Source organism: Papio anubis, chromosome 5 (assembly GCF_008728515.1).
Source record: "Papio anubis isolate 15944 chromosome 5, Panubis1.0, whole genome shotgun sequence".
Classification (NCBI taxonomy): Eukaryota; Metazoa; Chordata; class Mammalia; order Primates; family Cercopithecidae; genus Papio; species Papio anubis.
This window is the reverse complement of record NC_044980.1, coordinates 168,159,391-168,184,953: the sequence shown is the minus strand read 5'-3', so window position 1 is coordinate 168,184,953 and position 25,563 is coordinate 168,159,391. Positions and strand designations below refer to the sequence as shown.

At 41.8% G+C, this 25,563-nt stretch overlaps 1 protein-coding gene across 5 annotated transcripts in view; it reads right to left on the bottom strand.

Annotated features, from left to right (window-relative positions):
• Positions 1 to 1,909: 1,909 nt before the first annotated feature.
• The window catches only part of SFXN1 (sideroflexin 1), a 50,252-nt gene continuing 26,598 nt past the window's right edge, over positions 1,910 to 25,563 (bottom strand). For 2 of the 5 annotated variants that reach the window (XM_009209593.4, XM_009209594.3), the window contains exons 3-11: positions 22,860 to 23,001; positions 21,717 to 21,815; positions 20,403 to 20,478; positions 19,747 to 19,832; positions 18,375 to 18,502; positions 15,297 to 15,346; positions 9,686 to 9,735; positions 9,235 to 9,282; positions 4,241 to 4,707 (exon numbers count right to left, since the gene is read on the bottom strand). In XM_009209593.4, coding sequence (XP_009207857.1) covers positions 4,611 to 4,707; positions 9,235 to 9,282; positions 9,686 to 9,735; positions 15,297 to 15,346; positions 18,375 to 18,502; positions 19,747 to 19,832; positions 20,403 to 20,478; positions 21,717 to 21,815; positions 22,860 to 23,001 — 776 coding nt within the window. In that variant the 3' untranslated portion in view covers positions 4,241 to 4,610. Of the gene's footprint in view, positions 4,708 to 9,234; positions 9,283 to 9,685; positions 9,736 to 15,296; positions 15,347 to 18,374; positions 18,503 to 19,746; positions 19,833 to 20,402; positions 20,479 to 21,716; positions 21,816 to 22,859; positions 23,031 to 25,563 lie in introns of all 5 variants that reach the window. The other 3 variants (XM_003900549.3, XM_009209591.4, XM_009209592.3) reach the window with 3 other exon arrangements.

The window sequence follows — 25,563 nt, the reverse complement described above, 5'->3', positions numbered from 1 at the left end:
GGTTGAACCCAATGACCACATGGCCCCTGGCCTAGTGTCAACTGTTCTAGGTGCTGGGGATATGGCAATGGACAAAAGAGAAATCCAAATCCTTGTCCTCGTAAGCTTGTTTGTCAACGAGGACCCCTTCCCATGGTTTCTTGGAATCTGGTGAGGGGTAAATACTCAAAATTCATAGAAAACCACAAGTTGTCCTCAAATTGACCCAGTGAAGCTCACTGACCCCTGGGAACACCAGGAATGTGGCTGTAGCCAGAACTTCTCAAGCTGCGATGTATTCAGGGATCACCTGGGGCTCTTGGCACCTGTCAGATCCTGGCTCCGCAGGTCGGGGGTCTGGTCTAAGAATCTGCATTTCTAACAAGTTTGGATGTCTCTGGTCTACGGACCACACTTTGACTATCTAGGGTTTAAGTGATGCCTTATCTCATCCCACCAAATGTAATCTTATTTTTCTGCAGCTTTTAGTAAAACTCTGAATACACAGAAGAAAAATTAATTTTATTAGCATATTCCAGTTGTCTACATTTTTGGACAAGGTTGTAGGTATGGATGTCAGATCTGGTTTTCAAGTGACCAGGAGCAGCCTGAAGCATGCACTTCACTAACGCAAGCCCATTTGCTCATCTGTGAGTGGAGACTCTCTGGCTTCTGTCTCATTTATGCAAAACCTTAATTGCTGGACATTTTTAAGGGATAGATTTAAAGTCTCCACTTGACCATTTTAATCTGATATTTTTAGTTAAGTTGTGTGCCATCTCTGGCAAAGTTGCCAGGGTTCTGAAATCTTACCTTTAGCAATGACACGCTGGCATTTTGAATGCACACCCACTGTCTCTAGAGCAAATATACAAGAGGCAACCATTCGTTTAATGTTTACCAAGTGCCAGGCAATATGGTGTCTACTGTGCAGGGATTAGCTCATTTAATCTTTATAACAACTCTATGATTCAATGATTTTTCCAAAGAGTCAAAACAAAAACCACAAAATGAAGGTCACAGAGAATGTCATTGGCCTAAATGCGTATCTTTTATAAAAGGGTGCAATGAAGATTGGACCTGGCTCTGATTTCTAGACCCACGCTCTTGAATATATTTAAATAATTTCAGTGACAACAGAGTTACTGTAGCAAAACAAATGCAGAAACATGGCCAAGGAAGTTAAAATGCTCAGCTCTGTATCAAGTCTTTTATTTTATTTTATTTTTTTTTGAGAGGGAGTCTCGCTCTGTCGCCCAGGCTGGAGTGCAGTGGTGCGATCTCAGCTCACTGCAAGCTCCATCTCCCGGGTTCACGCCATTCTCCGGCCTCGGTCTCCCAAGTAGCTGGGGACTACAGGCACCCGCCACCTCGCCCGGCTAATTTTTTGCATTTTTAGTAGAGACGGGATTTCACCATGGTCTTGATCTCCTGACCTTGTGATCCGCCTGCCTCGGCCTCCCAAAATGCTAGGATTACAGGCCTGAGCCACTGCGCCTGGCCCGTATCAAGTCTTTTATTAAGGCACTCCCCAATCTTAGGTTAATTTAGACTTTGTCAGTAAATGCAGTTCCAGGTTAGAATCAGATCAATAATATAAAAGCACATTTACATCACTGTCATGTGCAGTGGTGTTGGCCATCAGAGTTTAAAGCCAAAATCCATCCCCCATGCCCATCATTAATATTCCTGGAATCACACTGTCGTTGGGGTTTGGGGGGGGTGGGTGTGCCTCTATGTATATGAGGTTCAAAAAGGTGGAAGACTGGTAGCTCAAAATAGAAATATATTTCTTGTCAAAGGCAAAATACAAAAATATCTTTTCATTAGGAGTTGCTGATGGTACTGCAGATATTAAGTTTGAATGAAAAGTACCATCAATTGTAACATACAAACTGCTTTATCCTTTATGTACAAATAAAAGAGAGAATTTATTTTCATTCTGAGTTTATTTAACATTTCATCCAGTTGAACTGAAATAATACATGGCCTCCAATACTGGCAAGACACTGTGCTAATACTGAAATAAAAACTGCCAGTCAGTAAACACTTACAATCATAATCCTTTATATCATGTTAATAGAAATATTAATAACTACTTAGCTTTACAAGCTTATTGCACTTCATGTGGATTTTTTTCTCCAGAAAGGGTATTTCTAAAAGATCGGCAAGGATTGCCAATCTTGGTTTATTTGTTCTTTGTTATAAACCATGATTAACATACACAGTTTATAGCTTTATATAAAAGCATTAAGAGTCTGAAGCATCAAAAAACAATGTTTAAAAAGACGCAGCTCCATGTTCATCATCCCTTTTATAATCTTTTCTTTTTTTGAGATGGAGTTTTGCTCTGTCGCCCAGGTTGGAGTGCAATGGTGTGATCTCGGTTCACTGCAACCTCCGCCTCCCGGGTTCAAGCGATTCTCCTACCTCAGCCTCCCGAGTAGCTGGGATTACAGGTGTGCGCCACCACGCCTGGCTAATTTTTTGTATTTTTAGAGACAGGGTTTCTCCATGTTGGCCAGGCTGGTCTCAAACTCCTGGCTTCAGGTGATCCAACCGCCTTGGCCTCCCAAAGTGCTGGGATTACAGGGGTGAGCCACCGCACCTGGCCATTCCTTTGATAACTTTTAACACACATAACTGGAGTGTGTAAAATTTTGGTTAGTTTGTCAGTCTTCTAACCAGTCATGAGCTCTTCACTGGAGGTTAACATTCTGAAACGGAGCTACAGATTACCTGGTGCCGGGAGGACTCTGAGAGGAGCAGGACACCTGGGGCAGGCAACCGTGCCTTAGCTTCCTACGAAAAGAGTCCCTTCAGCACCTTATGGAGATCTGCCCTGAATTTCAGGCTTTTACCACGTTTTAAAGAGACATGTCGAGGACAACAGAACCTGTCCAAGACCAGAGTGTCACGGGAAAGCCGTTTTGCTTCCAATGGTTTAAGACAAAAAATCTAAATGAGGAGATTCTGGCAGCATCAAGGAAGGCTCCGAGTGGCCCAAAGCTTCAGATCTATTAATCCTTTCAGAGAAAAGAGAAACACAGACACAAGGCACGCCATTTTTTCTTTATGAGGAAATTCAGTCTGGTCACATTGTCAGAAAAAAAATCTGCCAAAACTAAAGAGTTTCTATATATTTTTTCACTTACAATCTCTGAATACAATGATCTACACTTCGTGAAACGTCGCCCCTCAGTATCCGTGGGTGGCTGGTTCCAGGACCGCCCTCCGATACCAATATCTGCGGATGCTCAAGTTCCTGATATAAAACGGCGCAGTATTTGCATATAACCTAGGCACATCCTCCTGTATACTTGATAAATCATCTCTAGATTGCTTATAACACCTAATACAATGTAAGCACTATGTAAATAGTTATTATACTGTATTGGTTTTTAAATTTGTATTATTTTTCATTATTATGTATATTTTGTATCTTTTTAAAAAATATTTCCCATCCAAACTTGACTGAATTCACAGATGTAGAGCTCATGGATACAGAGGGCCGACTGTCTACGACGTTCGACATCTACAGACTTGAAACATAATCTGTTATATTAAATATATTATCTGTGAAATCACTACAGATGATGTAAACAGTGGTACATTTCATTATCTTCCAATGAAGTGGAATGCAACATACAATATTCAAGTAAAATTCACTGTGACTGATTCATACACATTATCACTGTATCTTTCTGAAAGCCAAAGAGATCTATAAGGATGACAAGAAAAGACATGTAGGTAGCTGGAACTGTAGTCTCACTTCTTACCAAAAAAAAACCAATGAACTAGATTCAGCCCACTCACACAGCGTTGGTATTGAATATACTTCCAAAATTTGACATTTGTACATTTCAGTAATTTCATTATTTGATGTAAATAATTGACTATAAAGTCAATAACTGCAAGGTAAGATTAACATCTTTATAAGAACATAAAACAATAAATTAAAAGTCAACCAAGGCAATCCACCCACAATCTGAATGTATATAATGATCTAGCAGGAAGGCATGTTGCCGTGTTCCGTGACTGACTTTTGGAAGGGGTGTGAAGGAGCTTTCACCCTCCAAATCCAAAAACTTCGTTACCTTCATTGGGCCAGCACAGTCCCCACACTAGAAGCAAACTGCCCTTAATATTTCGGGGTAGGTTTTTATACATTAGCCCAGAGCTTTTGTATTTTCCCAGTTCACTGCTGAGATCTCCTTGATTTGGAATGGGAGTGAGATGAAAATTCAATATTTTAAACAGATTCTCTTTTCATTGATTGATAATCAATAGAATATTTACTGATCATACACTGAGCACCTATTCTATGTCTATTAGTACTTTTTTAAAACCCTGGGTGATGGCTGGTATACTGTCTTTGAAAAACAATGACTATAAAAGCTAAAGGAAGGGTATTTCTATAAATCATAACATGATTCAATGTAAGGGAGTATCAGGCACTTGGCCCATGCCAGGTGCTCTGTTAAAGTAGCAGCTTTATTCTAAAAGGCGAATGTGGATCTTTAAAAGGTTTCTGTAACTGGGAGAACCCAGGTTGAACAGGATTTTTCTCACCAGCATGGCTACACCAGCTTTGCAGTGGCAGAATGAGCTGCAGAGGTTTCCTCCTTGCTTTACAGTCCCTTATTAAAGTACACGCGTCGCAATTCAGGATGGCTCTCTTGGATCTTAGCTTGCAACTCGGCCTCCAAGCTTGTCACAGACATGGAACTGGGATAAGGGAGAAATGACAGGGTTATTACACAGGCAGAGGTGAGAATCAGGATCTAGAAAGAGCATGGAGAAGGCACAGGTGTGGAGATCCCAGGACTGGTACAGTGGGTCTTGTTGGAGAAATGCTTCATACGGCTAGAAAACGAGATTATGTTCCTTTCAGAAAATTGTCACTCATAATGGAAGAAATGCATCTTAAGAACCCAACACCCAACTTTTCCCTCTCACGTTATTAAAAGGTGAAATCTCTTATTGCTGGCAAGAGGGTATGGTGATGACGCTCTCAGACCCTGCTGGTGCTGGAAAAACCATTTGTGGCAATGCCACTTCCTAAGAAAAACAGTATCAATCATTTGCAATGTTCACCATTGATAACAAAAGATATATGCAGTCAGTGAAATGTATAACATTAATAATTTGTCTGCATTAATGTGCTTTTGTTTACCATATATAATACATGCTTATTGAAAAAATTTCAGAAAATACTAAAATGTACAAAAAAACCCCAAAACATTTATAATCCCACTGAGAGATAACTGCTGTTAGTCTTTAAGTGCTTAAGAATGTATTTGAAGGTATTATGGGTATATATATATATAAAAAAGCTTATTCTTTGAGAGAAACGCATACTCATTAAAGTATAAAGAAAATTGTCCAGAATACCTACCAGAAAAACTGCTAATATTTTGATATGTAATTAGTTTAAAAAAAAATTTGAGGCTGGGCGCAGTGGCTCACACCTGTAATCTCAGAGCTTTGGGAGGCTGAAGCAGGAGGATGTCTTGAGGCCAGCAGTTTGAGACCAGCCTGGGTAACCTAGTGAGACCCAAATTTTTGTATCTATCAAAATAAAAAATAAGACAGGTGTGTTGGTGTATGCCTGTGGCCCCAGCTACTCAGGATGCTGAGATAGGAGGATTGCTTGAGCCCAGAAGTTCAAGGCTGTAGTAAGCTATGACTGTGCCACTGCACTCCAACCTGGGCAAGAGAGTGAGACCCTGTCTCTAAAAAACAATAAAAAAATTGGTATTTAATATAGTTGACATGTGATAGACTGTAAGGTTAAAAAAAAGTCAGGATACAAGTTTATATTTCAAATATGCAAAACAAATTTTAACAATTACGAATATAGAAAAAAAGTAGGAAAAAAAAATCCCACGATGGCTACTGCTTATGTAGTGGGTCTTTGAGTCATTTTACTCAATGATGACATTGATGATGGTAACGATAATGGCTATGACTTATTGCTCATTTGCTGGGCCAGACATTATGCATTTTAATCCTTATGAAAACTCTAGAAGTCCAGTATTATCATAATTGTACAGGTAAGGAAACCTGAGGTGCAACTGAGATGTTGAAGGCAGATCTTTCTTGATCCCGAAGCCCTGCTATGCCGCCTCTTGGTCCTTCTGTTTTGCCATTGATCTCTAAGTATCTGTAATTACTACGAATGTATGTTAAAGGCCCAAGTCTGATCTTGGAATTAAAGTTATTCAAACCTTGGTGGATGGTGGGGAGTGTTCTCTTTTTTATCTTCCAGGAGAGTTTGTTCAAAATTGGAATAATCTGTTTCTTGACAGCTGGAAAAACTTACCTGTAAAACTACCTGTTTCTTGTGTTTTCTTTGTAGGAGGAAGATTAAATGCTGCTTCAGCTTCCTTAATGACTATCTTGCTTATTCTGACTTTTTAATTTTTCAGCTTTGCTAATATTTTTTCCAGAAATTTGTCTATTTTGCCTGTTTTCAAATCTATTGGTATAATGTTGATATTATTTTTAATCACTGCTGAATCTACAGTTATGCCTCTTTTTCATTCATATTATTTGTGCTTTTCTCTCTCTTTTTGATTAATCTCACCAGACAATTGTCTATTTTGTTTCTATTTTCTTTTTTCTTTTTTTTTTTTTTTTTGAGGTGGAGTCTCGCTCTGTCGCGCAGGCTGGAGTGCAGTGGCCAGATCTCAGCTCACTGCAAGCTCCGCCTCCCGGGTTCACCATTCTCCTGCCTCAGCCTCCCGAGTAGCTGGGACTACAGGCGCCCGCCACGTCGCCCGGCTAGTTTTTTGTATTTTTTTAGTAGAGACGGGGTTTCACCGTGTCAGCCAGGATGGTCTCGATCTCCTGACGTCGTGATCCACCCATCTCGGCCTCCCAAAGTGCTGGGATTACAGGCTTGAGCCACCACGCCCGGCCTATTTTGTTTCTATTTTCAAAGAACCAAGTTTTCACTTTGTTGATCCTCTACTCTTTCTGTTATTTATTTCTGATCTTAATCTCCTTCCTTCCTTCTTTTCTGATGTTTATTCTTTTGTGCTTTTTTTTAAGTTAAGTTGGACATTTAGTGCATTGATTTTTATCCATTATTCAAAATATAAACATTTAAAGCTATAAATGTCTCTCAAAGCAACACATTTGCTGCTTCTCAAAAATGTTAATAAAGAATGTTTTCATTATCACTTGTTCACATGGGAGATGGGCAACTGTGGCGCATTCATACAATGCACTATGATACAACAATAGCAACGAATGGACTACAGGTACACGCAATAATGTAGATGAATCTTAGTTCTGATACTGAATAAAAAGAACAAGTACTAGAAGACTATATATCTTATGATAGTGTGACACCCTTGTCTAACAAGTTCCTAAGAAGACAAACTAAAGATACATACACAAATATAAAATGCAAGAGCATGAAATTCAGTATAGTGGTTAAATCTGCAGGGGAGGCAGGGACACAGGTTGGGAGGAGTCTATAAGATGTAACTTATTGGAGATAAATATACATATACATATATATATATATATATATTTTTGAGATGGAATCTCACACTGTTGCCCAGGCTGGAATGCAGTGACATGATCTTGGCTCACCACAGCCTCCACCTCCTGGGTTCAAGTGATTCTCCTGCCTCATTGGGCACCGAATTTGTGGATGTTCATTATATTACTAGTATAAATAAAATAAAAATAAGGAAAACAGGGTCATGCTTGGATCAATGAGGATACTATATTACAAGCCAAGGAATATTATTAATCCTACTCTATGAAACCGAGGAGCCACGGACCTAAAGAAGCCAAACATACAAACAATGTATAAACAATAAAACAGAGTAAGAAGTTATTTTAAAATACAGTAAAACAAAAGACCATTGGTTTCACAAATGTAAAACCACACGCTTTCTGAGGGCCTTGACCTGAGGACACTAGTAGTTACAGAAAGCTTTTCATTTCTACACCTAGAGTTTAAATGAATCTTAAAAAATAAATGTTAGACTATATATATTTTTTTTCTCGCAGCACTCAAAGAAAATCAAGGCCAAAGTAGAAAGTTTCTCTATGGGTTTTCAAATCTAAAATCTTTTCAACCTGAAAATAATTACAGCTACATTTCTTAGGCGTTTCCTTGGTATCAGGCACGCCCCTCGGCATTTTATGTGCTCGAAGTCTAAATTGCTAAATCAAGGTCAGCTGCTGAACACCAGTGTTCATCAGCCCACATACTATAGACATGGACATTCTCAGGTTGAGCCCCAAGACTCTGGGGTTTGTGCAGTTAAACAGGTATCATTATCCCACTGTAGAGATGAGGAAATTCGTCTGAATCAGGCTCCCAGAGCAAGTTCTGAAGGTCCTGCCCTCTTCACGGGGGGCTCCTCAGCAGGCCCAAGGTGATAAAGGGCTCCTGTCCATGAGGTTTAAATGTCTATTCAAACACAGCGGGGTCGGAGACAGAGTGGGAGAGCAGATACAAGGTGGAGTTCTCCATCAGGTAGAGGCATGTGACCGCATTAGTTCTAGAACAGACGCTTCATCCAAAACCGACTCCGCAAGGCTAGGGGATTAAAGATGGTATGTTCGGGACCTACCGGCCCACGAAGGAAAGGCTATTACCATGGCAAGGGGCCTGATAACACAGAAAACGACAGACAACAAAATGCCGCCGCTTTGCATGTTGGTGTCAGGTCAAGAGCAGGCTGGAGACCTGATGTCGAAAATGCCGATTTAATGCCAGTTAGTCCTGTTCTCACATCACAGGCAGGATTCAAGGGCAGCTTGTGATGAAAGGCATGCACGAGAAAGCTTTTAAGGCAAAAAACTAAGTGGGAAGAAGGGAAGCAAATATACCAACCACCTAAGCTAAGTGCATATAATTGCTGTCCCTGGGGGCGGAACTTACATCCTATCATATCTGTATTACAGATGCATTTGCCAATGGATTGGACCATATTTTAAATTTTCATAAAAGCAAATTTGCACCAGAGTTAATCTGATTCTTATAAAAGAATAAAGCGTTTTAAAATTTAATGGAAGGGGGTAGAAAAGAACTGGGTACATCTGAAATTAGGCAGATGTGGGTTTGATTTCTGCCTCCATCCCTTCCTTTTAGAGACCCTGGCTTCAGTATCTTTTGAGTCTCAACTTCCCTGCCAATGAAATGGAATAATGGCACCTGCACCTTCCATTGGTTTTTAGGATTAAAACTCATGATTATTCTGAAGAATAACAAATACAAATACATACCTTTTCTGAGGAAACAGGGCACAACACAGGGGTGTAGCAAACACCAAACTTAAAAAAAAATACAAAAAAAGGTCAGACCATTTTAAATGGTTAACTTTTCAGATTATTTTTCTATTTTACAACAATCCCTTCTTTCTTCAGAGCATTATGTTCTGTGTTGTCTAACAAAAATAAGTCCTGTTTGTGTAAGTTTTATTACCTAGGATTGCCAAAATAATGGAAAAGTCACAGAGATAAAACGATTTAAAAAAGAATCACATGAATAGCCCCCATGTTGTAGGTTCCTCTAAAGACAGTTTACTTCTATTTAATTATCTGGGGCCATGCATTCCAGACGTTCTGAGATGGCTCATTTTCAAAATTTGTATCCCATATTACCCAGTCACCTTTCATACGCTGTGTATTTATATTTTAAAAAGAAATTAATTATGTAAAAGTAATTTCTACTCACCAGAAGCCAACTAACCCAACTTGAATGGGTGCATTCATCCACGGGAACCTCTGCGTTGAGAAATAAATGACTTTGAATACTTTTCATACAGGGTCTTAGAGACAATTTCTTGTGATTAACTGGAAGGAACCTCACCATATTTCAAGATCCAGATAGAAGGTGGTTAGTGAAATTTGGGGGAAACGCTGCAACAACGGTGTTAGCCTAACTTCCTGTAGCCTTCTTTGATCTGTAAATCAGCACCCACGCAAAGATCAAGTGGCTTCTGTTTTTTCCCACATCCCCCCATTTAATCTGAGCACTGCCTGGGTATATAGTGGAGGTGGGGAGATAGCTGTCATTTAATTGTAACGTATCCCCTGGCTGAGGAGATAGGATAGCCTGGTGCCAAGGTCTCAAGTCTCTGCCCTTCCGGTTGGTTCCTGACTGTGGGGAAGCACAGGCAGAGTCTAGCCTCTCCAAGCTTCCGTTTCCTTGTTATGGTGCAAAATGAACATCATTAACAGCTTCCTAAAAGTGTGTGGAGGAAGATGCCAGATCACATTCATGAAGCACCTAGTATGGTGGCTGGAATATACCAGAAACCCAACAAATGCTCACCATCCCTCACCCCACTTTGCACCTCGTCTTTTTGGTTTTAGTTGCTGTCAGTATGGTTAAAACTATTTCTAGCATAAAACATTTTTGCTAGTCACACCTTTTTTTTTTTAATGGAAATGAACAAGTTGGTTGGTCTTTTGGAGAATAAATGCTGTTAGATTTTTAGTTTTAAAAAAGGAGTGGTACTTCAATACACAATATAAAGAGTGATGAGATATATGGTTATATAAATAGGGCCACAGAAATCACTGCAACCAAGGTGGTGTGAGCTGGTTGTAATGAAATCAGCCAGCTTAGTTAGGAGTCAACACAAGCTGTTAGAAGACAACATGCATGGGAGGCGTACCCTCGTCCCCAAAGAGACTCCTCTGGAGAAAAGGTTCATCAGGGTTGGCGTAAGAGGGGAAAGGGATGGATTAGAGAGGAAGGGAGAAGCATCGGCAAGGAAACTGACCCCTACAGGTTACACAGAGGGGGTCTCTCTCCTCAAAAGACAGAACGAGGCTGGGCGCGGTGGCTCAAGCCCGTAATCCCAGCACTTTGGGAGGCCGAGACGGGCGGATCATGAGGTCAGGAGATCGAGACCATCCTGGCTAACATGGTGAAACCCTGTCTCTACTAAAAATACAAAAAAACTAGCCGGGCAAGGTGGCGGGCGCCTGTAGTCCCAGCTACTCGGGAGGCTGAGGCAGGAGAATGGCGTAAACCCGGGAGATGGAGCTTGCAGTGAGCTGAGATCTGGCCACTGCACCCCAGCCTGGGCGACAGAGTGAGACTCCATCCCAAACAAAAAAAAAAAAAAAAAAGACAGAATGAAAAGGAAAACACTGTATCTTTGGCAACCGTCTCTGTTTGATGGTGAAGGATTGTCATAAGGAGATGCTAAATACTCCCCTAGCACTTCCTATCCAGGTGACATCTGGGCTGGGACAGACTTGGTGATGGGAGGGTAGGCATAGTACTGAGCGAGAGCCTGTTCATGGATGAACGTGAACCTGTGAGAGCAGCCACCTCATTTTAAGTAGACTCTGGTCTGCAGCAAACTGGGCTAATCTGTTAGCCAAAAGAGAGCAGCTGTGTGCCACCTTGGAGGCGGGCATGTGCAAACTACGTGCTGACTGTGGCTCACGCAGAGGGTTTTGATGGAAAGGCTCCTCGCACAGACAAGGCTCCTAGACAATTACAGTATCCTGCCAAAACCCAACCTGATACCATGTCTTCTTCCAGCTCCTACCCCAGCATCCCATCCTGCCTTATTCATCCCTTCCTCTCCATCAGAAAGTCAGATACAACATTCGTCAGCTGGGATGCTGGTGTTTCACTAGATATTCACAAAATGTCTCAAGGTAGAGACATATCATACCTAACAGAACTGTGCAAACAGAGGGTGTTTAGATGAAAAGTCTAAATGAGTTAAAGACAGTAATTATATGTTTAAAATATATATATATATATATATATTTTTCAATGAAGTAAAAAGCTCAAAGTTAGGCTGGGCACAGTGGCTCATGCCTGTAATCCCAGCACTTTGGGAGGCCGAGGCGGGCAGATCATGAGGTCCAGAGATCGAGACCATCCTGGCTAACATGGTGAAACCCCATCTCTACTAAAAATGCAAAAAATTAGCCAGGCGCAGTGGTGGGCGCCTGTAGTCCCAGCTACTTGGGAGGCTGAGGCAGGAGAATCGCTTGAACCCGGGAGGCGGAGGTTGCAGTAAGCCGAGATCGTGCCACCGCACTCCAGCCTGGTGACAAAGCAAGACTCGGTCACACACACACACACAAAAGGCAAAAAAAGAAAAACCCTTAAAAGTTAATGACTCTAAATTCTCTCTCCCTCCATGATCTTTTTCTAATAGCTTTATTGACATACAACTGCACATATTTGAAGTGTGTAAGTTCTGACATCTATATGCAGCTGTGAAGCCATAAGCACAATCAAAATAATGAAAATATTCACCACCCCGAATGTTTTTCTTGCTCCTGTACCCTTTGCAGTTCCTCCCTCTTCCATAAACCCTGCACCCCATTATATGGCAACCTCTCATCTTTCTGTCACTAGATTTAGTTTACATTTTCTAGGACTCGATATACAGTATCTATTCTTTTGTGTAATTACTTTGAGACCCCTTCATGTTGTGTGTAGCACTAGTTTGTTACTTTTTATTGCTGAGTTAAGTGTTCCCTTGTATTCACAAGGTGTTTATCCGTTTTCCTTTTGTTGAGCAATTTGAGCTGTTTCTAGTTTTTGGCTATCACAAATAAAGTTGCTATGAACATTTGTCTTTCATGGACATGTGCTTCTATTTTTCCTAGGTAAAGAAGTAGGAAAGAAATGGCTGGATCACAGGGCAGCATCTGTTTAACTTTGTAAGAAACCGCCTCAATATTTTCTCACATGACTGTACCGCATTAATTCTCACCAGCAGTGGGGAGGGTTTCAGTTCTTCCATTTCCTCACCAACACTTGTTATGATTAATCTTTTTAGTTTTTGACATTCTAATAAGCGTTGAGTGGCAGCTCATGTGGTTTTAATTTAGATTTCCCAATGACTAAAGATACTAAGCATTTTTTAGGTGCTTGAGAACTGTATGTATTTGGTAAGGCGTCTGTTCAGACCTTCTGCCCAGCTTAAGGGCTGAGGATCCTTTATGTATTCTGGACACAAGTCCTTTATCACATACATGCCTTGTAAACATTTTTTCCCATGCCGTTTCTTCTCTTTTCATTTTCTGTGTAGTTTTAAGAACAGAATTTAAAAAATCCGATGAAGTCTAATTCATCGATTTTTCTTTCATGGGCTGTGCTTTTTGTGTTGAGTCTAATAAGTCTTTGCCTAGCCCTAGTGTTCTATTGTATTTTCTTCTAGAAGTTTTATAGTTGTAGACTTTTATATTTAGATTCTATGAACCACTGAAAGTTAACTTTTATATATGATATAGTCAATTCCTTACACATTGCCTACATCCCAGCCAACCTCACCATCCACAAATCTCCAACAATTCCTGCTCTGTGTACTTGCTGGGCTTCTGCAGAGTGTGTGGCCCTCACCCCGTCCTCTTCAAAGAAGTCTCTGCTCACCTACACCAGTTGGGTAAGATACCTCCTATGCGCTCCCTCTGTGCCCCAAACTTTAAACACTGTGTATTTTCACAATCTGTCTTGTGCCTCTTCCCTATATCATGCTACATGCTCCCTGAGAGCAGGAGTCACATCCTCTTTCTGGGACTCTAGTGTCTACCACATCGCTTGGCATAAACAAGCATTCAGCAAAGGGCTGTTGAAAAAAAAACATGAATGAACAAATAAATGTTACATTCCCATTCAACTAGCAGTCCTGAAAGCCTACTGAGTAGACACAGCAGTCCACATTTATAAAAGGGAATATAAAAGAATTAGAACTTAAGGAATAAGAACTAGCATAGGACCCAAACCATATCAATTTCGCTCCCAATGAACGTGCCATTAAGAATGACCCAAGTGTAAAGAGACAACGGAACTATTCTTCAAGAACACTGTTCACAGAAGCACCAGATATTAGGCAGCGAACTTTTTGGTTTACTGCAAAAATTTCCGTGAGTCACCTGCCTACAGCTGATGCCTTTTTTCCCAGCTCTCCACTTGGGGAGAGATAAGGCGTGGGGGGATGGATGAGTCATACTGAATGCTCCCCAAGCATCATCGTTTAAAAAAGCCCAGAATGTTCAATTAGTTTCTTGTTTGCGGAGGAGTCTGGTCATTTCTAAGGTAAAAGCCCAGATGAGTACATCCTTGCAGAGGAGGCACACCTGGCCCGGGGCAGTGGGAACAAGCGGAAGGCCAACCAAGGTGAACACCACCGCATGGGTATCATGAGCTGCCGAGGAAGTGATCTCTTCAGCCTTTGCGGAAGGGGCACGGTGAAGCCTGCCTTCACAATAGAATCTGAAAGTGTTTTGAACATGGAAAAGTAGGGATTTTAATATAAGCTGCCTCTGTGTCATAAGCAATGACTGTACTATCATTTCTGTCCTACGGTCCTCTCTGCATGGGTGAAATGCAACACTGACGTATACCAGCAACCATGAACTTGGGAAGTGGTAGGTGTGCATGGGTACCTTAACAGTATTTAGCCATTAGTTTTTCAGAGCAATTATCTCTCATTGAGGTCTGAAGGACTACAGCTACAACCAGGCCCCCTTGTAGCCACTGAGGTGCCAGGACTGAGCCATGAGCTGTCCTGATCATCTCTCTGGACCTTCATGTGGGGTTCTGAAACCAGTGGGCCCTTCCATGTGGGGAGTGGGGCAGGTAGGGGGCTTCGGTGGGAAGAGTAGGTGAGGCGACACACTTCCAAATGATGATCAAAGGGTACGATATCAAGCAAAGCTAAAAAAAACCACAACTTAAGATGAAAGTGGGGAGAACACAACAGTTATTCATCTTATCATTGTGTAACAGCCTGGAACAATGCGGCAATGGTGGGCTAAGATGGGGCTAACTGCTTTTATCATTTGCCAGCTCCTTCGCATGAGAAAATGCCAGGAAAATATCTACAGAAATTTCCATCTGTCACAGCAAGAAACTTATGCAACATGCCCAACTGTCTTCTGTTCAGTGTTTGTCACTGAGATGAGAGGAACTGTGGTAACTGTTCCCAAACTGAGACCCCATGAAGCTGCTACTCTGAATGATTTTTTCATTCCTGATAGGATGACTACTGACTTGTACACATATCATTCCAAATTCACATCATCCCTTCATTTTTACCCAGCCAGGCATCCAATAGATGACTGTGTGTGTAACTGAGTTAAAACCTCTCAAAAGTAGCAGTCTTTATTTACAAAAAGCTTTTTCAAATATCTGAGATTAGAAATCAAATCTTCCTGGGAACATCTTTTTATTTACATAAGTGCCCAGGAGAAAGTGGCCTTCAAATTCTATACTGTTTAGGTAAGAAATACTCTGTACAGTTTGAAATCTAAAAAGAAATAAAAAGGGTTGAGAAAATGACAAAAGAACTACAGCTTACCTTCAAAAAGGCTTTCTTTTCCAAAGTGTTCATAATGAATGGAGGGATGGCTGCAAATAAAGACAGATCCACTTAAATCTTTATTTAATGTCAATTTTCAGCTTACATTTTTTTTTCAACCATTTAACAGAAAACTTCTGTCACTTTTAGGCTGTTTCCACTGTCACAGTAAAAACAGTTTGTAGTAATTCTTTAAATTATTACATTTGAATTTATTAAATTGAAAACTGTTCCTGTTTTCTAAATTTTTGAAAAGTCATATCACATCCTCTGCCAGCCAGATCATTTTATAATCTTGAAAATAACTTTACTTTTAGGTTTAAATAGGCAAAAATAAAAATATCAAGAACTTTTTCTTCCAGTATTAATAAAACAAAGTGCACAAGGCAGGGAGGATGGTGTAAAGAATCCTGCCTTGGAGTCAGGCAGAAACTGCTTCCGTACAGACTAGACCAGGGGTCCCCAATCCCTGGGCCATGGACTGGTTTGGATCTGTGGCCTGTTAGGAACTGGGCCGCACAGCAGGAGGAGGGCAGCGGGCAAGTGAATGAAGCTTTAGCTGTATTTATAGCCACTCCCCATTGCTTGCATTATGCTTGCGCTCTGCCTCCTGTCAGATCAGCGACCGCATTACATTCTCACAGGAGCCCGATCTCCACTGAGAACTGCACATCCAAGGGATCTAGGTTGCCCGCTCCTTATGAGAATCCAGTGCCTGATGATCTGTCACTGTCCCCCATCATCCCCAGATGGGACTGTCTAGCTGCAGGAAAACAAGCTCAGGGCTCCCACTGATTCGACATGATGGTCAGTTGTGTCATTATTTCATTATATATTACAATGTAATAATAATAGAACTAAAGTGCACAATAAATTTAATGTGCTTGAATCATCCTGAAACCATCCTCCTGACTCCCGGTCCATGAAAAAATTGTCTTCCATGAAATGGGTCCCTGGTGCTAAAAAGGTTTGGGACCGCTGGGCTAGACCACCTGCTAGCTGGGTGACCCTGGAGAAGTTACCTAACTTCTCTGAACTTCAGTTTTCTGTTTTCTTTTTCTATAAAATGGGGGAAATTGGATACAATAATGCATGTAAAACACTGGGTATGTGGTGGACAGCATTTGTTCATTTGCTGACAACTTTTATCAGACTAAACTGTCATATCCACTACTTCAATACATCAATTATTCTTATAAATTGCACTGGGACAGAAAGATTGTATTTCTCCTCTGGGGACTAAATAGTGGTTAAAATAGCCAAATCACTAGAAATGGATTTGATGGGCTGGGCTGGCTGAACTCTTAAGAGGAGTGAGGCAATTCAAAACAGAAAAGACCACAATCAAAAGCAAACCCAGGGCCGGACATAGTGGTTCACAGCTGTAAACCCAGCATTTTGGGAGGCCAGGCTGGGCGGATCATTTGAGCCCAGGAGTTCTAGACCAGTTGGGCAGTATGACAAAACCCTGTTTCTACAAAATATATAAAAATGAGGTGGGTGTGGTGGCACATGCCTGTAGTCCCAGCTACTTGGGAGGCTGAGGTAGGAGGATCACCTGAGCCCAGGGAAGTTGAGGCTGCAGTAAGCCATGATCACAGCACTGCACTCCAGCATTGCCCTGTCTCAACAACAACAACAACAACAACAACAACAAAACAAACCCAGGGCAGAAGCTGGAGCTGCAACCTCGATTCCAGCAAATCTGTAAATCAGGGCTCAGCAGGCACACCAGGGTGGGTTCCATAGCCTCCTCTTAGGTTAGTGACAAACGTGCTGGTCCCTGGACTCAGGGGATGCTTTGCCCATGTTTCAGGACTGTGGCTATGCAGCCACCCCTACAGAACACATTAGCCTCAGACAGGGCACCAAGGCACTCCTGTGTGAAATCAGATAATAGCAGTTTTCCCCCAATTGGCCGGAATGTGAATAGAATGTTCCTCAAAGTTTTCCTTCATGCACTTTTCTTCAACTTTTGTTGCCTGCGCTGCCTGCCTGCTAACGAGCAGTCACAGTGACAAAGGGAATTTAAAAACCTCCAGAAAGTATTAATGGATGACTTGACAGCAGCTGGTGAAGTATACTTCATTGGCAAGCTTCATTTTAATTGCCAAGTGTTGTTTGCGTTCAGTTTAGATGATGAAAATGAAACATACTAATTTCTGTTTGTTTTCTGTGAAGAGCACTCTAACTCCCAGGCCCTCTGATTTCTCAGTCTGAGAACTTTCTTTAGGCCCCGGTCTGAAGATAGCTTTAAGCAGCCTTAGGGTGGACTAGAGAATCTCAGCAGAACTAAATAATGTAGAGTTTCTGTTTCTGGTCATGCTGATCCCAGCCCCTATAGGGAAAACTGACTAGTTGCTTGGCACACAATTTATCAATAGCTGCTCTAACCATTCCAATTTGCTCCATCAATTCCTTCTGGTCAAATTCCTGCTGTATGGCCCTGGTCCAGCCCATCACTGCCTCTTGCCTGGATTACCGAGGCAGCCTCCTGGACAGCCTCCACTGAACATTCTCGTTCCCCTTCAGCCGATTCTCAATCCACCACCCAGAGTCACACAAATAAAACCTAAGTCAGACTGTGCTGCTCCTGTATCCAAAACCCTGCCTGGCTTCTTACCTCTCAGACTAAATCCCAAGTGTGAAATGCCAGGGCCGCCATCCATGCTCTGCTGTCTGTGGCCTCCTGACTACCTTCCTACTGCTCCCCACCCCTCCCACTGTGCCCTAGCTGCACCTGCACCCATAATGCCTGCAACACACCAGGCAAACTCCTGCCTGTGGTTCCCTCTGCCAGAATATTCATCCCCGATACCCACTTGGCTCACTCCCACACCTCCACCTAGTGCTCTTCCCGGCTGCCCTACCTCCACCCCCACATGCCCTAGCCCCCTACCCCCTTAGCCCTCATCACCACTGCACATACTATAACTTTATTTACTTGTTTATTTTCTGCCACCCCCACGGGAAGGCGATTTCCACTAAGAGGCATGATATTTGTCTTTGTTTTCTGGTTCACAGATCTGTGAACGCTTGTTCAACCTGTACTGGAATAAATGACAAAGTCCTGCTAACCCATGCCAGGGGCTGCCATGAGAATCCTGGACACGACGACTTGTGTGATGGCTTGTTTCGCAGCGTTCGCTGACTCCCCCAAGCGGTTCCCATTTTCATCTGTGACAGGAATGCCAACTTTGAGTTCCCTGCAGAGCAAAACACATACAGAGAGCTCCACCAATGCCTTCAAGAAATGTCCCGAGACAGTACGATGTTGGGAAAGATCAAGCCTCTACTTAATTAAAATACCCACTCAAGTGTCATTTTTTGGTACTGACACATCTTTTTTTTTTTTTTTTTGAGACAGAGTCTCACTCTGTTGCCCAGGCTGGAGTGTAGTGGTGCTATCTCTGTTCACTGCAACCTCCGCCTCCCAGGTTCAAAGCGATTCTCCTGCCTCCTCCCGAGTAGCTAGAATTATAGGCGTGCGCCAGTGTGCTGGCTAATTTTTGTATTTTTAGTAGAGACGGGGTTTTGCCATGTTGGCTGGGCTGGTCCTGAATTCCTGACCTCAGGTGATCCACTTGCCTCGGCCTCCCAAAGTGCTGAGATTACAGGCGTGAGCCACTGCGCCTGGCAGACACATCTATTTTTAAATACCATGGACAAGTTTAATCCTCCTTTGATAGAAATAAAACTAAAACAACCTAGTAAACTTTTAAAACCTTTTTCAGTAACAATACGATTCGAAGGGTGGATATGCTAACTTCAATCTATGCTCATGTGCAAACTTGAGCAACTTTCCAAATGAGAAACAGACATAACGCACCACATTATTAAGTCCACAAACTTAGTATGCTGACATGGAAGGTCACTCGCACGTGGCCCTATTGTATATTTATTAACTACATTTACTAACACTAAGTATAACTTCTACGGTTACCCCTGTTTTTTGTTATCCATTCCAAAATGCTTTTGTTGTCCTTTCTTCTCCTTTAATTTTTGCCAGTTCTAAAACAATACTTCCAAAGACACAGAATAATGTTACTTTAAGCTCCAAAAGAAAATTCTGGAGGGAAAAAAAGGAATCTAGTTTAGAGAATAAACTTTCTTTGGATAGACTTTGTCTAACCCAAGCACAACTCAATGTAAGCTTGAGATATATCTTTTAAACTTTTTATTATACAGACACAGAAAGACTACTCCAGCTCAGCCCCCTCCCCGCACTCCTCAGTCTGCTTCAATAATCAGTAACTCATGGCAAAGCTTGTTTTATCAACACACCCATCCTCATCCCCAACCCCAGATTATTGTGAAGGAAATCCAAGATCTCACCTAATTTCACCTGTACATATTAAAACAAATATTTTAAAGTTTCAACAAAGCTAATTATTACAAGAGTCTCCCCCGTCAAGCACACGTCCCTACTGAGAGTGCATATTCGTCTTACCTTTGCCTCATTAATGGAATATTAATGCAATTAGCAGCAGCTACGGCAGCAAAGGGAACAAAACGTCCTATCAGTGGTGAGACATGCTGCAGAGGAGAAAATTTCAAAAGTTTTATCTTATTTTTCCTGTACTAGTGCATGGAAGTAACTTATTTCTTCTTGAAAACTCTGAAAAATGCAGAGTCCTATTTGCATAGAAACTCAGGCCAAGAATACTTTCAAAATTTTCCTGGCAGTATTTGTATGTTTCCCACACGGGTGTGCTGGGACCGTGCAAGCTTCTAAGGCATTGTAGCTAAGTGTGGTTGCAGGAGGATGGGCTTTGGAGTGCCGAGACAGAGATGCTCTTGCCTCTCTTCAGAGCTGTGGCCTGCGGCACACTGCCCACTACAATGCCTCTGGAGGGCTGTCAGGATGGTGAACATTTAGCACTTTGTACACAGAGCCAGGCCCAGACCACAGTCCTGGGAGGTGTTATCGGTGACAACTCTTCCCAAAGTTATTGGAAAATATAACTAAAATACGCAGTTGAAGATAAGGACTATAACAAGAAAGCCATATGACTTGAACTATTTTAAGAAATAATAGAGGGATTTAGAGCCAGACAGATGATAACAAATTAAGCAGCTTTATTATGGAAATAAAAATCTGAGTACCTTGGTCAATGCGTTGAGTCCTAGAGCTGTTGCTACGGCACCAGTTGTTGCAGAAACGTAAGCTGTTCCCAACTCACTGAAAAGAAAAAAGGATATCGTGTAGACAACGAGGGCATGTCAGGAAACTGGTGCAACATTATTTGAAGAAATAAAAGGGAAATATAAAAGAGAATGATTCAGAATGAAGAGTCTACAAAACAACATTATCACTCCACAAATAGGGGAATCCAGAGAAAAAGCAAGCAGACCCGTAAAAAATGGGATTCTTCACACGTATCTTGACTGTAACTCCAAAAGCAGACACGCATTCTTTGAGGTGAGGTGGTTAAAATACATAAATAAATAAACATACAGACTTTGTATTCATGGAAAGGAGGGGAGCTGTGTGCTGCGTGTAGGAAGCTATGAATACAGGGGAATGCATATTGGGCTAAATGTGTGGAGCATATTTGTTTAAAATACTTCTCAAAATATTAATATACACACTGAAAGCAAAAACGAAGTGCTGCCATTTAAAAAATGATATCTTAACTGTATAAAAATACTAAGTCTTATCATCCAAAAACTATAAAGCCCAAGCAATTCTCTCTTAAAAGAAATTTTAATTGCGATAAACACCACTGGGTTACAGAGTTCAAGATCCTTTGTTCCATATGACAACAGTAGAAGAATACGGGTTGTCAAAAGCAATTTTAAGTGATAAAAAAGAGAAGCACTTTTCTTTCAAGTATAATACAATTACGCTAACTAACATTTGTGGTTAACTAATCTTGTTAGCCTATTTTTCTTTTTAACAGGTGACAAAAAATTAAACTCATTGCTTTCTTTTGGGCTCCACAGATGAGCTATTTTAAAAACATATCAGATACAAAGGTCACACCGCCATGGTCTCCCCTTGATTTCTGCAGAGACCACACTTTGTCGCCTCTACTTTTAACGTTGGTGTCTGTCGACTCAGGCAGGGTAGATGGGGGAACAGCCTGTCACTTATCAGAGGCCAGGCTGGTGCTGCCTGCTGTGTGTTCTATAGGGCCATGAGCTTCAGGGTGAGAAGGAGGTATCATCCTATCAGTATCTCCAAAGCCATGAGTAACGTCTGAGAAGGCAGGCTGGAAGAAGACAGTTTTCTTGATAGAGAGAGAGAAAAAGAAACACTTGACTTTTTTGAAAAAAAGCTACAAAAGAAGATGCTACATAATATTCGGAACAATATAAAAATGTGTACACATACGCTTTTTTAAATAGGAGAGTATCACCACTTAATAAAATGAAGGTTGGAGAACTGCAGAGAGCGGTCAAATCTCATAGCCTTACTTGACAGTGAGGGGTGCGTCTCCACTTCTGTTGGTGTAATTGACGACGGCATTGAAGGACTGGTTAATCCACTGCCAGAACAGCACAGCCGGCGTAGTCCTAAAACAGAGCCATCCGTCACATACCCACCATCACCGGGACCACTGTCAGAACAGCACAGCCGGCGTAGTCCTAAAACAGAGCCATCCGTCACATACCCACCATCACCGGGACCACTGTCAGAGCAGCACAGCAGTCCTAAAGCAAACCATCCGTCACATACCTACCATCACCGGGACCCAGCCGCGGCACAGAACAGAAAATGTGGACACCAGTAACCACAGAGGAGATGTATTGGGGAAGGGAGAAAGCCACAAGGCCACAGGCTTAGGACCTGTGTGCTGGGCAAGCTTTTATCCTCTGGAATCATCTATGTCCTCGTTCCGTAGATATAGACAACACCAAGCTCAGAGGGTTACCATGAGGATGAAGTAAGATAAAAGTTGTAGAGAGCCTGGTACAGCATAGACATTCAATAAATGCCAGATCCCTTCTTTTGGGGAAAAAAGACACAATGTGTAGGCTAAGCAGTCCTGGGCCCTCCTAACAGCATGAGGAGTGCTATATGTCTATGTCTACACATACACCTTTAGTGTGCCTATATCTACACTCATGCCTATACCTATATGTATATGAATGGAGTCAAAGGAGAATCTGCTTGCAGACTCTTTATTTTTTTTCTCCATTTCATTCTGTTTTGGGGCTAAGATTTAGAAAAAAAATTCGACCTCCTTTTGAACAACTAAGAAGATGCTATTTAGCAGAGGGGAAAGGTTAAAAAAAAAAAGACAGTCCCAGAGTAACAACATTCAAACACAATGGAACTAAAAGTGAAATGACTTCTTTCTTTTTACATCAATAATGCCCCGTTTTTTGTTTTTTATTGTCTTCAATTTTATTTTTTATTGTATAAACTAAAGGAGTTCAACATGATGTTTCGATTCATAAGTAAATTACGGAACGAGTTAAGCAAGCTAATTACCTTGTTTGCCACTTCATATACTTATGCAATAACACTTATTTCAACAAAATTATTTACATGCAAAAATAGACTTTGGGCTTCTGTAATGGTAAACAAACTGTTGCTACATATTCATAACGTACCTGTAAAACGTCATCATGCAACCTGTGATGGTCATGTTCATGGGAACCTGGGCTGACATTCTTCCTATCAAAATCATCTTCTCCCCAGTGTCAGGATGAAAAGCTGAATCATAGACGTACTTTGCTCTCCACAATTCATTTTCTGTAAGACCAGGAGGAACAATTCCTTGCCTAAGAAAATAACAAATAATATGGCAATTGCTCATTTCAAGTATCTCCCCAGTACCCTAGAGACAAGTGGCTACAAGATTTTAAAAGTTTATGCTCTGGCCGGGCACGGTGGCTCACGCCTGTAATCCCAGCACTCTGGGAGGCTGAGGCAGGCAGATCACGAGGTCAAGAGATTGAGACCATCCTGGCCAACATGGTGAAACCCTGTCTCTACTATAAATACAAAAATTAGTGGGGTGTGGTGGCACCCGCCTGTAATCCCAGCTACTCGGGAGGCTGAGGCAGGAGAATTGCTTGAATCTGGGAGGCAGATGTTGCAGTAAGCTGAGATCGCACCATTGCACTCCAGCCTGGTGACAGAGTGAGACTCTGACTCATAAAAAAAAAAAAAGGTTTATGCTCACCTAAAACACTTGTGCCTAGATGGAGTGACAAATTTGTTACATATAGTCAGCAAAAATTTCAAAACATGCAGGACAATAAGTACTTAAAATGAACATTTCAGGCGGGGCGTGGTGGCTTATGCCTGTAATCTCAGCACTTTGGGAGGCTGAGGCAGGAGGATTACTTGAGCCCAGGAATTCAAAACCAGCCTGAGCAACATGGTGAGACTCTGTCTCTACAAAAAAATAAAAATCATACTACTGTACTCCAGCCTAGGCAGAGCAAGACCCTCTCAAAAAAAAAAATTCAAACCTGTTATCTCAAATTACCTGTAGTTTGGAAAAGCCAGAAAAGAAATTATATATAGGGAACAGGAGAGCATTCAACTTTGAAATACTCTTTAAGTGACATATTTTATAATGTATTTTGAATTTGTAAACTTTAAAATATTTTAACCAATTAGACAAAAGTTATGGTAATTAAGGATATTCATTTTTATACCTATAGAATGAAAAGCTAGTTCAGGAAGAAATTTTTTTTTTTTTTCCCTGAGACGGGGTCTCGCTCTGTCGCCCAGGCTGGAGTGCAGTGGCCAGATCTCAGCTCACTGCAAGCTCTGCCTCCCAGGTTCACGCCATTCTCCTGCCTCAGCCTCCCGAGTAGCTGGGACTACAGGCGCCTGCCACCTCACCCGGCTAGTTTTTTTTGTATTTTTTAGTAAAGATGGGGTTTCACCGTGTTAGCCAGGATGGTCTCAATCTCCTGACCTCATGATCCACCCGTCTCAGCCTCCCAAAGTGCTGGGATTACAGGCGTGAGCCACCGTGTCTGGCCTTTTTTTTTTTTTTTTTTTTTTTTAAAGACAGGGTCTCACTCTGTCACCCAGGCTGAAGTGCAATGACATGATCTTGGCTCACCGCAGCCTTGAACTCCTGGGCTCAAATGATCCTCCCACCTCAGTTTCCTGAGTAGCTGGGACCATAGGCATGCACCACCATGCCTGCTAATTTTTTTGCATTTTTCGTAGACACAGGATTTCACCATGTTGCCCAGGCTGGTTTTGAACTCTTGGGTTTGAGCGATCTGCCTGACATGGCCTCCAAAGTGCTGGATTACAGGCGTGAGCCACCATGTCCAGCCTCAGAAGACTCTTGATGGAAAAAAAAAAAAAAAAACCGTTAGGTACATCATTCTTTATTTCCTTCCCTTCATCAAAAAAACACATATTCATTGTCAAAAATTTAGAAAATACAGGAATCTATTAGAGCACTTAAAATCACTGAAGTCTTCACCTACTCATCTCCAGTGGTAATGTTTGGATGCGTACATTTTCAGTCTCTCTTCTGGAATCTAAATGTGATGTGTTTACTTAAAGGCCTCACACCGGATCTGCTGCTTTATAACCGCCTTCTTTATTCAGTAATACATTGTAAACATTTCTCTGTGTCTTCAGATATTCTTCTATATAATCTATACTGGGTTGAACCATGTCTCCCCCAAATTCATGTCCACCTGCAACCTCAGAATGTGACCCGATTTGGAAATGGGGTCTCTGCAGATGCAATTAGTTCAGATGAAGGCATACTAGATTAGAGTGGTCCCTAAATCCAATGAATGGTGTCCTTATAGGAAGGCCACGTGCAATCAGACGTAGAAGAAGGCCAAGTGATGAAGGAGGCAGAAATGACAGCGATGTACCCATAAACCAAGGCACATCAAAACATTCCTAGAGCTTCTAGAACCTTAGAAACCCCAAGGAAGGATTCTTAGAGGGAGCACGGCCCTGTTGACACCTTGATATCAGACCTCGAGCCTCCATAACTGTGAGGCTCAAGTTGGTGGCAATTTGTTATGGCAGCCTTAATAAATTAATAGGCCAGGCGCGGTGGCTCACACCTGTAATCCCAGCACTTCGGAGGCCGAGGTGGGTGGATCACGAGGTCAGGAGTTCAAGACCAGCCTGGCCAACATGGTGAAAATCCGTCTCTACTAAAAATATAAAAATTAGCCAGGTGTAGTGGCAGGCGCCTGTAATCCCAGCTGCCCAGGAGGCTGAGGCAGGAGAATGGCATGAACCAGGGAGGTGGGGCTTGCAGTGAGCCAAGATTGTGCCACTGCACTCCAGCCTGGGCGACAGAGTAAGACTCTG